Source organism: Trachurus trachurus (assembly GCF_905171665.1).
Source record: "Trachurus trachurus genome assembly, chromosome: 20".
NCBI classification, from domain to species: Eukaryota; Metazoa; Chordata; class Actinopteri; order Carangiformes; family Carangidae; genus Trachurus; species Trachurus trachurus.
In genome coordinates, this window is record NC_139911.1 from 12,625,843 (window position 1) to 12,639,425 (window position 13,583).

General features: G+C 45.2%; 2 protein-coding genes across 8 annotated transcripts in view; one reads left to right on the forward strand and one right to left on the reverse strand.

Moving 5' to 3' along the window:
- Positions 1-3,451, forward strand: part of atp8a2 (ATPase phospholipid transporting 8A2) — a 54,338-nt gene extending 50,887 nt beyond the window's left edge. For all 7 annotated transcript variants that reach the window (XM_083995389.1, XM_083995391.1, XM_083995392.1 and 4 more), the window contains 2 exons: positions 811-902; positions 2,145-3,451. In XM_083995389.1, coding sequence (XP_083851515.1) covers positions 811-902; positions 2,145-2,239 — 187 coding nt within the window. In that variant the 3' untranslated portion in view covers positions 2,240-3,451. The remainder of the gene's footprint in view (positions 1-810; positions 903-2,144) is intronic.
- Positions 3,452-4,868: 1,417 nt separating this feature from the next.
- shisa2b (shisa family member 2b) lies at positions 4,869-12,412 on the reverse strand. Its single transcript, XM_083995400.1, has 2 exons — positions 11,504-12,412; positions 4,869-6,874 (listed from the first exon to the last, which is right to left on the reverse strand). The coding sequence occupies exons 1-2, from the start codon at positions 11,805-11,807 to the stop codon at positions 6,312-6,314; spliced, it is 867 nt and encodes a 288-aa protein (XP_083851526.1). The 5' UTR covers positions 11,808-12,412; the 3' UTR covers positions 4,869-6,311.
- Positions 12,413-13,583: the final 1,171 nt, after the last annotated feature.

The window sequence follows — 13,583 nt, forward strand, 5'->3', positions numbered from 1 at the left end:
GTCACATTCAGTGTTAAGAATTTCCTAACTGCTTGCTCCAAATTTTAACCTCAGGGAGGCTTGCTTTTCTTCCCCATAACTACTTCGTTGATCATCACCACTGCTGCATTAGTTCCAGGGAAACCCCGCTTGTATGAATTTTATGCTCCATTGGCAGATAAGCTTAAAAAAAAAGGTGTTTTTTCACATTTAATTGGCAAAAGTCAACTTCCCGGACTTGTCAAGTGTTAGGTGCACATGTAATACCATTGTCTAATGATTTTAATGGCTGCAATTAGGGTGATGAAACCGGAGAGGAGGTGTACCAAATTAACAACTTGTGTGTGTGCATGCGTGCATTTGTGTGCAAAATCTGGAAAAGAGTTAGTTATTTTTGGTCATGGGAGGAGAGGAGCCATGACGGCGTGTGGTCTCAGAACAGAGGATCCAGTCTTCCTCTTGGAAAAGGGGGAGTTAAGAGGAGAGGAGAGAGGAGTGGGGAGTGAGGAATAGTTTACTGTGGATGTCCTGTTGCCCTGCAGGCGGTTTATGAATTACGGTTGGGTTAAATTGAATGTCAGAAGCAATATCAAATCCACCTCCTACAAACTTTTGGGTGAAATTCACTTTTTCTTGGTACACTGAAGGGTTTTTTGGGGGGCTCCTCCCTTAATCACCATGGTGCCTTAGATGTATGCATAGTTGTTGGCAGTGATTAAAAGATATTTTCCAGTAGCCAGTAACGTTGTTGTGTAGTTGTGTGAGTAGCTCTCTCTTTCTGTGTGTTGCTGCTTTTTGGGACTAACCGTTCTTCCTTCCATCTCTCTGCAGTCTAAACGAACGGGCCCATCTGCTGACAAGAGTCTTTAGGAAAACACCTTCAAGTGTAGGACGCTCAAACTCTGTGCAGCAGACTGTGTCACGTGAGTCCACACACACACAAACACTCACACAGACACACACACAGACACACACAAACAGACCTCGAGGCTACTTTCTCACACTATAACCAAAGACTAATCTATACATCTTCCTGGGCATAATATAAGTCCAGATTTGTCAATCACTGTTGTGTTTTTTCTTGTTTGAGTATTGGAAAGCCCCATCGAGCTCTCCAGCCAACGTATATTCTGCCAGTATAAATAGGATTCAGAGAGAAATGAATGTTTTATGTAGCAGCACAACTCCTCCTTTTTCTCCTCGTGAAGTCGACTTCCAATATTCTGACAATATTTGGCCACAAACACATGCGTACACATGGTGACCAGTGAAACACAAACCCTCAATTTTCAGAGCTGACAGAATGAATACATTTGTGTATTAACAAGGAATACATTTGCATACTGCTTTTAGAAACTGATCGATTGTTGGTTTCAAGCAAATTGCACAAGTTCCCTTGGTTTCAGATCCTCAGTTGTTGGTCCTTTCTGCAACATTTTGGCAAATTGGCTCATTGCCATAATCCCTATTGTTTTAGCAGTAGGTTTGTTACCTTTAATTGTCGGTGCAAGCTGTTTTTAGAACGGCGGAGCAGAGCTGTGAGCTGCTCAGAGCTACGCTATGGAGGCTAATGGGATTTCTTGGTTTCCCTCATCAAACTCATCAAATACACAATCCAACAACTCCAAAATGCTCTTGTGGACAAGTTGTGACCTGCACATTCACCACGCTATGAGATAAAAATGTAACGTTACGAGACAAAGTTGTTTTCAAGGCAAATGCAGAGACTGCTTACTGGAAAACTGCCCCCGACAGGAACGTGTAGCATCGGTTTTGCATGAATTTACCTCGAAAACAACTTTGTCTCGTAACGTTCTGTTATCTCATAGCGTGGTGAATGTGCAGGTCACAACTTGTCCACAAGAGCGTTTTGGAGTTGTTGGATTGTGTATTTGATGAGTTTGATGAGGGAAACCAAGAAATCCCATGAGCCTCTGTAGAGTAGCTCTGAGCAGCTCTGCTTTACCGATCTAAAAATAGCTTTCACCGACAATTAAAGGTAACAAACCTACTGCTATGACTATAGGGATTATGGCAATGGGCCAATTTGCCAAAATGTTGAACTATTCCTTTAAAAATGCAGATATCGTAAAGGAAAGCTGCTCATGTTTGTCCTGTTACTTTGTTCTTAACCTGAGATCCTTCTTCCTCTCCTCTCTCCACAGACGGCTACGCCTTCTCTCAGGAGGAGCACGGTGTGGTGTCCCAGTCCGAGGTAGTGCGCTCCTACGACACCACCCGCCAGCGCCCCAGCCTCTAGCCCCCACCCCTGACCAAGGCTTTGGCTCATCCATAGCAACAGTTGTCAAGGTGACAGCGGAGACAGACTCATGCAACACCCTCACGCTGGGTGACCGACCCCCGCTGTGGCCTTACTGGAACTATGACCTGACCCCTCGTCGGGGGTGGGGGGTCACGGTCAGGTGTGGAGGCCGTCGCTGACGCATGGAGGACTTGACTTGAGAGAAGGGACCAGGCCGATTATACGGAATAAACTTTATTCTAACTCTCACACGAGCTGCACAGGCATGAGCAATCATATCTACGCACAGACATGACAAGTCCAACTCAGACTGATACTCATATCTGTATTACCCCTCAGCCTGGGTTTGGATCATGCCACTGTGTGTTAACGTACGTGTGTGTGTGCGTGCGTGTGTGTGTGTGTGTGTGTGCATTCCTGTGCGTTTGTATCTGCCTGTGCATGTATGTCTGCACGCATTGGCGCTCCCGTGTTTGTGTGCATGTGTGTGTCGGTCCGCGTGCGTTTGTTTGTGTGTGTTCGCTTTCCACGGTCCCCCCCCCCCTCCCCTCTCTCATCTTGTGAGTCTGTCATCACACGCCCGACGCAGGAGGGGAAGGGACGTCAAAATAAACACACACACACATGCACATACACGTATATACACACACATATACGCACACACGCACACACATGCAGATGAATTCCTTAAAAAAAAAAAGGAGGAAGGGAAGTGTCGACCGAGGACCACCGGAGCCCTGCAACCCCCCGGCTACAGCCCCCATTCATCTCATCGCAGCTACAAGCCTCACTGCCAAACACCACAGAGATGCCACTGAGGCACAACACTCACCCCCAAACTGGACCACCACCACCTCCTCCTCCTCCTCCCCCTCCCTCCTGCTGCAGCCCTTCCCCCCCCTACCCCCTAGGATCTCCTCCTCCTGCTTATCGCTCCCTTCATTTCTTCCTTCCTATCTGTCCCATCTCCTCGCCCGCCCGCCCGCCCGCCGCTCTGCAGCTTCCACATCTCTCCTCCTCTGCTGCACATACATACATACATCTCCTCATCGCCCCGGGCCGTTTTAAAAAAAGAAGAAAAAAAAAAACTTCCAAAAAACTCACGTTGTCTTTCCTGTTTTTAATTCTGACCGCTCCTGTGATTTCTGATGCCGCCTGTCTAGCACCGTCAGCTGACGTAGGATCAGCGAGCCTGGCATTAGCACTTCCGTCTTCACTTCTGTTGGATTCCCACTCTTTACTGGACTGGTCTTTTTTTTCTTCTTTTTTTTTTTATTAAAAGTGGACATTAATGTGTTATGTGTTTATATTTTTTCTCTTTTCATTAATGCCTGTTTTTGTACTCATATGTCAAAACATGTTTTAGAGGGAATATTTTACTTGAACTAGTGCTAATAGGCGTTCGAACAGAAGGGATTTGATTGAGACTCTTGCCGGGATCATGTGTTTTTCTGGCTCTGGGATTTGTCTGAATGTAGAGTCCATTGTCTGTGTGCTCTGTGTTGAGGACACTGGTTAAGGAATGCAAGACCGAAGGGGTGGGAGACGGGGGATGTCCATCTGAGTCCTAATCATTAAATCTAATCAATCCATGGCCTGACAAAATGTCTCCGTCTGTTGACTGTAAGCTGTCTGCTCATGCAATCAGGTGAGATTTTCTGAGTCATACTGTGTCTGCGGGGCGGTGGGGAGGGGTTTGGTTCACAGTTTGTGCTTAAAATGGATCAAAAAGGTTTGAATTGTGCATCAGGTGCGTATAACCTTTTATACTATCAGAATCAAACCTCTCCCACGCTCCCTTTAAGCTCAGGAGAGTTGTAAGAGATAGACCATTAGCCGATTAATGCACACCCCAGCCTCACTGGACACTGGAGTCCAACTGGAGATCCCTTTCCCACCCACCTTCCTGGATGTGGCCCAGCCCAAACCGATTACAGCTGCTCCAGTATGGAGAATCCATTGGTCCACAGCCGAGCAGGAGCCAGAGAGGCCATTTATGCTTTTTTTTCAACTCCTTCCCCAGTGACTTCCCCCAACGGCCCAGGCCCGCTCCGCTTTCCACATTACTGTAGCCGAGTTGCCTGCCAAAACTACACCTCCGCGTCACCGTAGCTTTGAACTGTCCATTGTTGCGGTTTATTATTCCTCCTGTCTGTGTGGCAGGTGATGTGACAGGTATTTGTTCTGTCCTCTGCGGGTGGTAGAAGTGTCTGTGTTTCTAATAGATGAAGTAAGAAGAGTGTTTTTGTTTCAAGGGATTAAGGATTTGAGACAGGTCTGCACAAATCCATCCATAGCAGATTTGTTTGTTTTTTTGTCCTGTATCCATGTGTTGGTTGTAAATATCTTCCACTCAGTTGGACAAAAGCGAAACAGAAATTTCCCCCAAGTTTTTTTTTCCCTTTTTTAATCTTCTTATTTATTATTTCTGACAGTAGATGGTGATAAAACACTGAAACATATGGGTCTCCACACGTGTTTCCTGTTTTAAAGGTCGTTTATTTTTAAATTCATATGAAAAGTGTCACTCCTGCAACAAATCATTGTATTTCACAGAGGGAGAAAACACATTGGACCAAAGTTCATCCACCGTTTTTTTTTTTTTTTTTTTTTTTTTTACAGAAACTCTTTACTTTGTCACACACAAGCTGCCTACTGCATCTTACAGACATTGTGCTCGGAGTACAGATGAGGTACACAGACCTATACCGGTTCCTGTACCACTGTATTGGACATCCAATGAGGCTGCACACTCACTGGAGCAGCACATTCCTCAAGTTGCATATTACCGTGAATTGTGAGTTACCCAGCTGCACAACAGACAGGACCCAGAATGGCTGAAAACAAAATGCAGGTTCACTTTTATTTACTTATTTGTTTAATAACCCAATAATTTCAGCCATTTCTGTGCCTTTCTTAAGTGGAAAATAATGACTCAAAGCTGCCCATGCCCTCTGCTAAGGCACTGAACTGTAGGAGTGTTAAATACAAACACATGTACACGCACCTCTCACGACAGAGAAGTGAAGGGGACGTTTTGGTGTATAATTAACTCGGTAATCTGCCTCACTCCTCCTCTGTCACACATTCAGGTACGTTAACCACCAAATTTTCTTTTTTTTTTCTTTTTGTGCCTGTGTGTTTCCGCTCGGGGCAGTAGGGGCAGAGATTTTTTTTTGTGTGTTTTTTCTTTTTGGGTGGCAGGAGGGAGGTTGTATAGGAGGGTGGAGCGTCACAGTCTGTGTCCTGTGTTCACTTCATTAGAGTTTAAATGGTCTGCAGGGAAACTGCAACTGCCTTTCACATCACACCACCTGCATTTCCCATTACACAGAGTTCACTCACAGTTACTCATGCGACCACATCCCTCCGCACTTCACACTCTCTCCCAAACTAACGCACATACAGTACAAACATCTTTTCACATACTTTCTTTCAACACAAACGCACAACATACATACACAACATGTATTGTATAAACCTTTCACAACCATTCACAAGTGCAGATGTGTACATGGCATAAACACAGCATGTGGTCACAATTTTTTTTTTTTCTGCCCCAAGAGCCACTTATCATACAGTCCACTGCTATAAATCATCCAGTCATCAGTCATTCAAGCAGATACAAGCCAACAAATCCTTTCTTCTCACTCTCCCACACATACATACATACACATGCACATTCTTTATGTGAGCTGCAGGCTGCAGTGAGCTGTGCATTATCACCCATCTGGGCTGTGTAACTCTCCAATATGCAGTTTAATCTTTGCATCAAGACAAAAAATTGTTTATGCATCCTTCTTACCCGCTCATAGACTGAGCTTAGCTCATTCCAGCTTGGCAAGAGATCATATGACACACTAAACAGACACACCACACACAATAGCAGGGCAGGCCCTGCTGCCAGCAATGGCTTTATGAGTCCTTCATGTGAGTTTGACTCCCTGCTTTTCTTTTTCCATCCTGGCAGCATCCCCCAAAGAGGTCTGTGGCGCAGCCCCCACAGGTTAAACTTCACAAGTTAGTCTTCACAACAAAGTGGCAGAGTGGTCTGCATGTTGGCCCCTCATCACACTGTCACTGGAGGGTATTTCTGGTCACTGGTGACACTGGACCCGGTGGGAGGAGGACATGGGGACTGAAGGGGTCTGTATCCCCCCTGGGTGGGGTCCAGGAAGGCCGCGGTAGCGGACACAGGGTGAGCGTAGCCAATGTACTGTGGGTGCAGGAACTGCCCCTGGTGAGGCATGATCTGGGTGGCCTGCTGGCAGTTGAGTACTGAGAAGTTGGTGGGCATGTTGACGAAGACGCTGGCGTCGGGCGGCAGGCAGCAGGAGGCCTGAGCCCGCATGAGCTGAGGGGCGGCGGGACGGGGCGCGGCGGGTGGCGCGGAGGAGCTGGATGAGGTGGCGGTGCTGGACTGGCGGGACGACGAGCCTCTGGAGGTGCTGGCCATCATGGGGATGGTTTCCAAGAGGCGCCCGCCGCTGGCGCCGCTTCCTGACGCGCCGGGTGATGACAGCTCCTGTTTGGGTCGGAGGCAGCGGCAGCAACACACAGCGACCACAGACCCCACCACGATGAAAGCTACAAACACTGAGCCCACGATCAGGAACGGCACATAAATGGGCACTAGAGAGGGAGAGAGAGAGAGGAGACATGTTCACACATCTTTTATGGTGGCAAAATATTGACTTCTAAGTTGCACATTAAGCTTCAAAGTAATGCCGCCTCACACTCTTGCATCTCGTTTCCCAGCAAAGGCATGTGAGTTAAGATCGGGTAAGACAGTTAAACAAAAGCCTGAGCAGAGAGGAGTGTTTGGACTGGAGTAGAAGAATGAACGCTACACTGGGATTGGGTCCCCATGGAGCCCCAGGCTCTCATTAGCACTTATTAACTTTGTTTTGATCTGTTTTAATCCTGGACACCCTGCTGTGTCCCCAGCCTCCTCGACCCTGCAGACCCATATGTGTGTGCGTGTGTGTGTGCGTGTTTGCTCGGGTGACATTCTTAAGCAGGGCCGGGCTGCCAGCAGATATTTGTGACCCTTCTTTTTCTTCAGCTATTTATGACCAAGCCTTTGAAAATAAGTTACTCAAGTTGAAATGCAGTAACTTGGCGTCCGTTTAAAGCAGGGTATTATGAGTTGACTGATTTAATATAGCTGAATGTGAGGTTACTCAGCCCCTTTCTATCAAGAGGGGCTGAGGCCAATTCCCTTCTCGCTGACCTTTACGTTCTTTCTGTGTAAAACAGCAAATCAGCCCTGGAACAGTTGTGTAATTCAATATTCAGCCGATCAGTGTCATTTGCGAGGTCAAACAGCAAACACATTAACAAATAGGGAAAAGTCTTGACATTTTGATACGTGACTATTTCAATTTCAGTCTGTAAATTTGCAAAGTGAGCAGGAGACGGTCCAACAGAAACTTTGAAACATGATCAACAATAACTTTCCCTCACAAATTCACATTGTTGCACTAACTGTACCTTTTTTTTTTTGTCAAAACAGAAAAGGCACGGAGTGAATGGTTTTGGCAGAAACAGGGTGACGGGCAAGATGAGGTCACGCCCTGAGGTGTTCTCCTCAATCGCCCATTCCCATGCGCACTCACACAAACACCTTACAAACACAAAAAAAAACCGACCATGTTACATTATAAGTGATTAGTTGTGTTTTATTGTTCCCACAGGGTGTACTTATTTTCTGCTTTGAATGTGCCCATGTGTTATGAGGTGTAACTGTATGCCAAAGAGAGAAGGTGGCACCTGGCTCCAGTTTCCTTTTGTCTCTGGTGCTCTTTGAAATGCATCCATACAGCCTTGAGAAACTTCTCAAAATGTTCATCAAAAGTAGCAGGGTATTAAAAGGATTACTGCATGGGACCTGTTAAGAGCTGGAGGACATTCACCAGCTCAGGCGCTAAGTCCAGGTGTCAAGAGACACAGGCCAGCAGCAGCAGCATGAGGAGGCCGAGACTCTGTGACATGAAGCAAGCCAGGACCTTGACCCATTTCCCTTTGACAAGAAGCGGTGTCAACTTCAGAGGCGTACGTCGGCCTACCTCATAGCTACACACCTTCCAGTAAATAGGTTTTAACAAGAACTCTGTTATGGCAACACATATGAGTTACAAGAGCAGAAATGTCCCAGGGAGTCTTCCACTCTTGCAGTCTTTTCCTGCTCTTTCATTGCCTCCACCTCAGCATTTCTGCTTCCACTCCCTTTTCTCTGCATGGTTGATGAGGATTAGTAATCGCAAAAACTTTCTTCATGCGTTTGTTCATCCAAAATACTGAGCAGTAAATCAGCAAGGAAGGAAGGAAAAGTTCTGCATTGTTGGAAGACGTGCTCAGATCCTTCACTTAGGTAAAAAAAAATCCAACAATTTAGGACAGTCTTGTACAAGTAAGCCCAAAATGCCCAAATGGGTACTAAAGTAAAACTATTCTGAGTTTTCTTAGTAAAAGCATCATTATTTTATTCAAAACAGAACCCATTAGGTAGTAAAATGGTGCCTGTGAATAATATATTATCATGTAGGCCTATTAATAGATTGTGTGAGGAGGTAGCTACTAGCTGTTGCTATAGGGTTTACAAAGGCACAGTGCTAACAATGCTAACAATGACATGGTAACATAGAGTACTAATGTGTTTAGCAGGTATAACATTCACTATAATACCTTAGCCATATTAATTTTGCATTTTAGCATGACAACACATGCAGAGCAGAGGCTGATGGGAGCGTTGGTAGTGTTTAGGGTGTTTAGTCGTAAATAAAAGTGTTGAAACTTTGAACTTACATTAGCACTGGCTGTGAACCAGCGCCAGTGAATATGTGTGTGAGAACATGACGCCCCATTTGTATTGGATATTTTTACATTGCTGGGCCCAATTACGTCATTAGTTTAACAATGTGAGAAGTTTAGCAGCAAAATTGCTTTTATGTGGAAATGGTAACAACTCACAGACCTGAAACATTCATCAAGATTATAATATATTGCTTAGGCTATGTAAAATCTTAATCTTTGTCTGATTATGTTTTCCTTAGATTCATTGTATTACAAAAATAGCCTACAGTATTTCCCTCTGAGCTGTAGTGGTGAGGTTTAAGTCAAGTAAAGTAGCTTTACTTGAATAAATATACATAATAGGCTAGTTTTCCACCGCTGAACAAGAAAACATGTTAGACATTATGAAAACTTTCAGCACCAGATCATCGACCACAGTTTTTTTAAAGAAGGAATTTATTTCTCTGCCTCTTTGCTTTGTGGGATTTTCTAAGCGCAGGAATCACTTTCTGTGCACATGGTTGTTGAAACGCTCCTATTGTTCCCTGTCACTCCTCCACACCTGTTGCTGCAGTTAAGCTGTGGCAGCCATGCCGCCGCAGCAGCCCCCCTCTCCTAAAGCTCTTGTTTTGGGCACAGTCTTTGTGACCGGCTGGCTGGACTCTCTCTCGTCTCCCCCTCTGTTATCCCACGGGCATTCTTCTGTTCCTAAATACCATATGTTCCCTCATGTTGAGCACATTAATAATTTCCTGCCTGTTACCCATTGACATTACAGTGTGTATCTTTCCTGGATGATTAATAAGCTGCAAGCATATGAAAAATGAATGAAATACACCAACTGAGCTGGGCTTACTGTGAAAAAAAACACATTTCCTTTTTTCTTTGTGAGGAAAAAGCTGCTTTTCTTTATGTTATTTTGGCTGGGGGCCACTGAACGAAATGTATATACCTCTTCCTGTAGTGATAAGGCATGATAGTCTTAGCAAATGACAGATTGTAGCTGGAGGTCCAAAAGAAGGCATAATATCCTCCAGGGGAACATGAAATAAGCCTGTGTTGCCCTTTCCTCTGATGTCCAATATACGCTGTATTTTTCTGGAGTGCTGTTATCTACTTTTTGATCTTTTACTCACAATATGATGCAGCTTCAAGAGGCTTTACTGTAGATTAGCACATGGGAACGTAAGCACTGATGAATGGGGAGCCAGAAAGAAATGTTGTATAGTCACCTAATCCACCATAAAAGTTGGAAAATATGGGTTACACTGTATGTCGCCTTAGGGTTTCAGTAATGACGCCTCTCTTAAATGCAGTTTTTATGTATGTATGTGTTTAAAGCAGATCAGACTATGAATCCCTTGGGAGCACAGACACAGGGGAGACTGCAGTGGGAGGGATTACAGCAGCAACTTGACGATGGGAAAACGACTCCTGAGCTTGGTAGGAAATGATACATAACGTGATTTGTGTTTTTTATGAACAGAGCTGTCAGCGCCTTTGGGTGAGCCACTGTCCAAGATCCGGTCAAGTCCAAACTTGATCCCCGTGGGGACAGCGTGATCTGAGCCCGGCCCCTCTTTGCACTGTTACAGGCCAGGACAAACACAGCTATTTATAAAGTGCTGCAGCGCGGCACAGTGTGCCATTTGTGAGTGCAGTTAACTCGTTTTTGGAGGAGTCTGCTGTCTCCTGTGCAGCTGTCGTTGCCAACCGGGACGCGGAGCAGATGAAGCCCATAACAAGGAGATACAGTGGGTGTGCTGGGTTTATGAGAGGAAACCAGAGCCTCTATTAGGTCTGCAATTTACAATATCAAATTTAAGACATCCTGCAGTGGATGCGCCTTGGGCACGGCGTTAACTCACTTAGGCCCTGCTCAGACCCAACTTTAACATGGTTATCCGATCAGCAGTGGACACCTCCAAGCGCGTCACTTCACACCTGGCAGCTCCACATGAGTCTCGAGTGACCACTTGTGATCTGATCTCACTTCCACGCTCAAAGTGCAAATAAACATAATATATTGCAGAGTGGAAAAGCAGTCTCAGACCCCTGGACCCCACTGTGGCCTACATCATCATCTGGCCTCACTTTTATTTAAGTTGCTAATTCGTTCCTATTGTAATGACATGGAAGCTCATTTAAAAAACAAAGATTTGGCTGAGACTAATTAACCTTCTTAAGTTACCCCACTGTCTCCCTTTGTCATAAATCACAGTGAATATAATGGGGATTACAGGCTTTTACTTTGACAGTCTCTATAGCTACTCTGAAACAAACTTTAACACATTCAGGCCACCAGTTCACTAAATTACTTTTCCTACTTTTATACATTAATTGTTGTTTTTAAATTGATTTTTCCCCTTTTCCTTTACGCACAAGTTACCTCGGCTATTTGCAAAAAGGAGTGATTGGTTTTCTTAGTATTTTGGGGTAGTTGCAGTAGAAGTTATGTGTTTATACCTGCACCGTTGTCCTTGTTCTCCTTGGTCCCCGTCCCGGGCTCCTGAGCCTGTCGGTCGTTGTCGCAGCTGCCCTGATCCAGCCGCGCGTCCGTGCTGGAGCAGCAGTACCGCAGCTCACATTTCCCACAGCAGATGATCGCATCCTCTGCGTCGATCTTCTCCGGGCACTGGAAACCCTCTTTCCACGCGCCCTGGGAGTCCTGCCAGCCGTGGCAATATTCCCCGCTGGCTTTCACGTCTATGATGACCAGGAGCATTGTCACAATCGCGGTGACAGACATCGGGAACCCTCCTCCCCACATCCTGGGCCAGGTGGCCTGCGCGGCCGCACGCTGGCTCGCTGGAAGAGACGGCGAGGCTTTCACTCCCCGCGTCTAACCCGGTGGAGGTGGATGGGGGGACACGGTTGATCAGAGCGATGAAGAAGGGAGCTGAGGGGGTGACGTGGGAGAGCAACAAACCACTTAGAAGCTGTCATTTGTTAGAGGAATCCCGTGCGTAAAACAGATCCAAAGTCTCCAAAAGTGACTTCTCGGCAGATTATTATCCAATAATTGTCCAAAACACTTAATGTTACTATTGAAGGAAAAAAACAGTCAGAGATTATAACAAACTATACAAAGTCCAACTGTAAGCTTTTGAGCTGTGGTAAATCCAACACTGACAGACTAATAGCTCTCCTCTGGCACTGTGGCGACGCTGTTCGTGTCTCCGTCCTGACTCTTCAAATGACTTTCCACAGGGATGAAGAGAAACCACCACTTGTAGTCTGATCCATGTGCGCGCAGCTGCTGTCACTCCCGAGTCCACTCACCGCGAGCCCCGTGCGTAAAGACAACTTTTCCAACTTCAGTGGCTCCGTAAGCAGCATTGTCGGGCAGCAGGAGTCAGTCAGTCAGTCGGCCGAGCAGTCTAACCAGATTGAACTGAAGCGCGCAGTCTATCCCACCTCGGAGTCACAGTGAGAGGGGCGTGTAAAAAGTCAGATGCAAATACACACCTCTCCACGATACAACAATAAACTTACCAGTGTTAAGTTACAATGGCTAATTTAGTTACAACTTCCTGTTTGATTCTTCAAAGTAAACCCTGACACTCAAAACACAAATGTGCACGTTGCTCTATTGAGGAGCCTACTTTCGCTTGGTTGCACTAGATGTCAATTGTGGATATGTATATAGCCTATATAGCCTATACTACAATCATTGCTATTTATTCCTTTCAAAAGCTGATATCCTCACTCTCAACCTTCCCATCAACCAAAAGGATCATACGCTTTTATTTTGAAGGCAATATGCCAGATTTCCGGTCACATATTGCTGTCAATCCCTCCATTGTACAACATCAGGGATTTGCTTGGATCAAATTCCCATAAATTCATGTCACTTTCCCAGACTGTGTAAACTAGTCCTAGTCAGTTTTCTCCTGGTGAAAAGAAGCAGAGTTTGGTCAGTATTAGAAGTTATCTGTTTTGGTCAAGTTGTCACTGCACTTCCATGTGTCCTGTCCTGTAGCCTAGACACAGAAGGGGGTTTTCATGCTGACATTGCCATCTAGTGGTGCTGCCAGATGTTTGCGCCTGTGCAAACATCTGGGGGGGAAAGCATGAGCTGGATGGGTAAGAGAATGAATGGTGCTAGATTCAAGTTTATGAAAGAGCTTGAGATCACATAGAAACAGTCCCATACATTGTCCAGTAACCCTCTGAACTAGTTTAACCCCAAAGCGAGCCATGGTTTGGCTAAAAATTCAAAATAAAATATTGTTATTACCAAGCTAGAATTAAATATGAGAACTTTTATATAATATATTTCAATTTTGCTCCGAATTTTGAATAAAATGACTGCCGAGAGTTCACCCAACTCATTAAACTGAGTTTCTAAAGAAAAAATAGCATAGACTATTAGCAGACTTCCCAACACCAGTTATCCACGAACCATTGAAGGCAAAAATAGCATAAAATAGAAATACTTACGTAAAGTGAAATTACTTCGATGTGTAGTTTGCTTATATTGCATATTAATACATTTACACAGCTACTTTTGTGGTCTCTGTCGGTATTAACACTGAAAAAGTCA

What these genes read in the sequence shown, in the direction of transcription:
- shisa2b (XM_083995400.1), bottom strand. Translation starts at nt 11,807, where the DNA reads ATGTGGGGAGGAGGGTTCCCGATGTCTGTCACCGCGATTGTGACAATG. An exon ending in GAACAAGGACAACGGTGCAG is followed by an intron (nt 6,875 to 11,503) that starts GTATAAACACAT and finishes CTCCCTCTCTAG; the next exon opens with TGCCCATTTATGTGCCGTTC.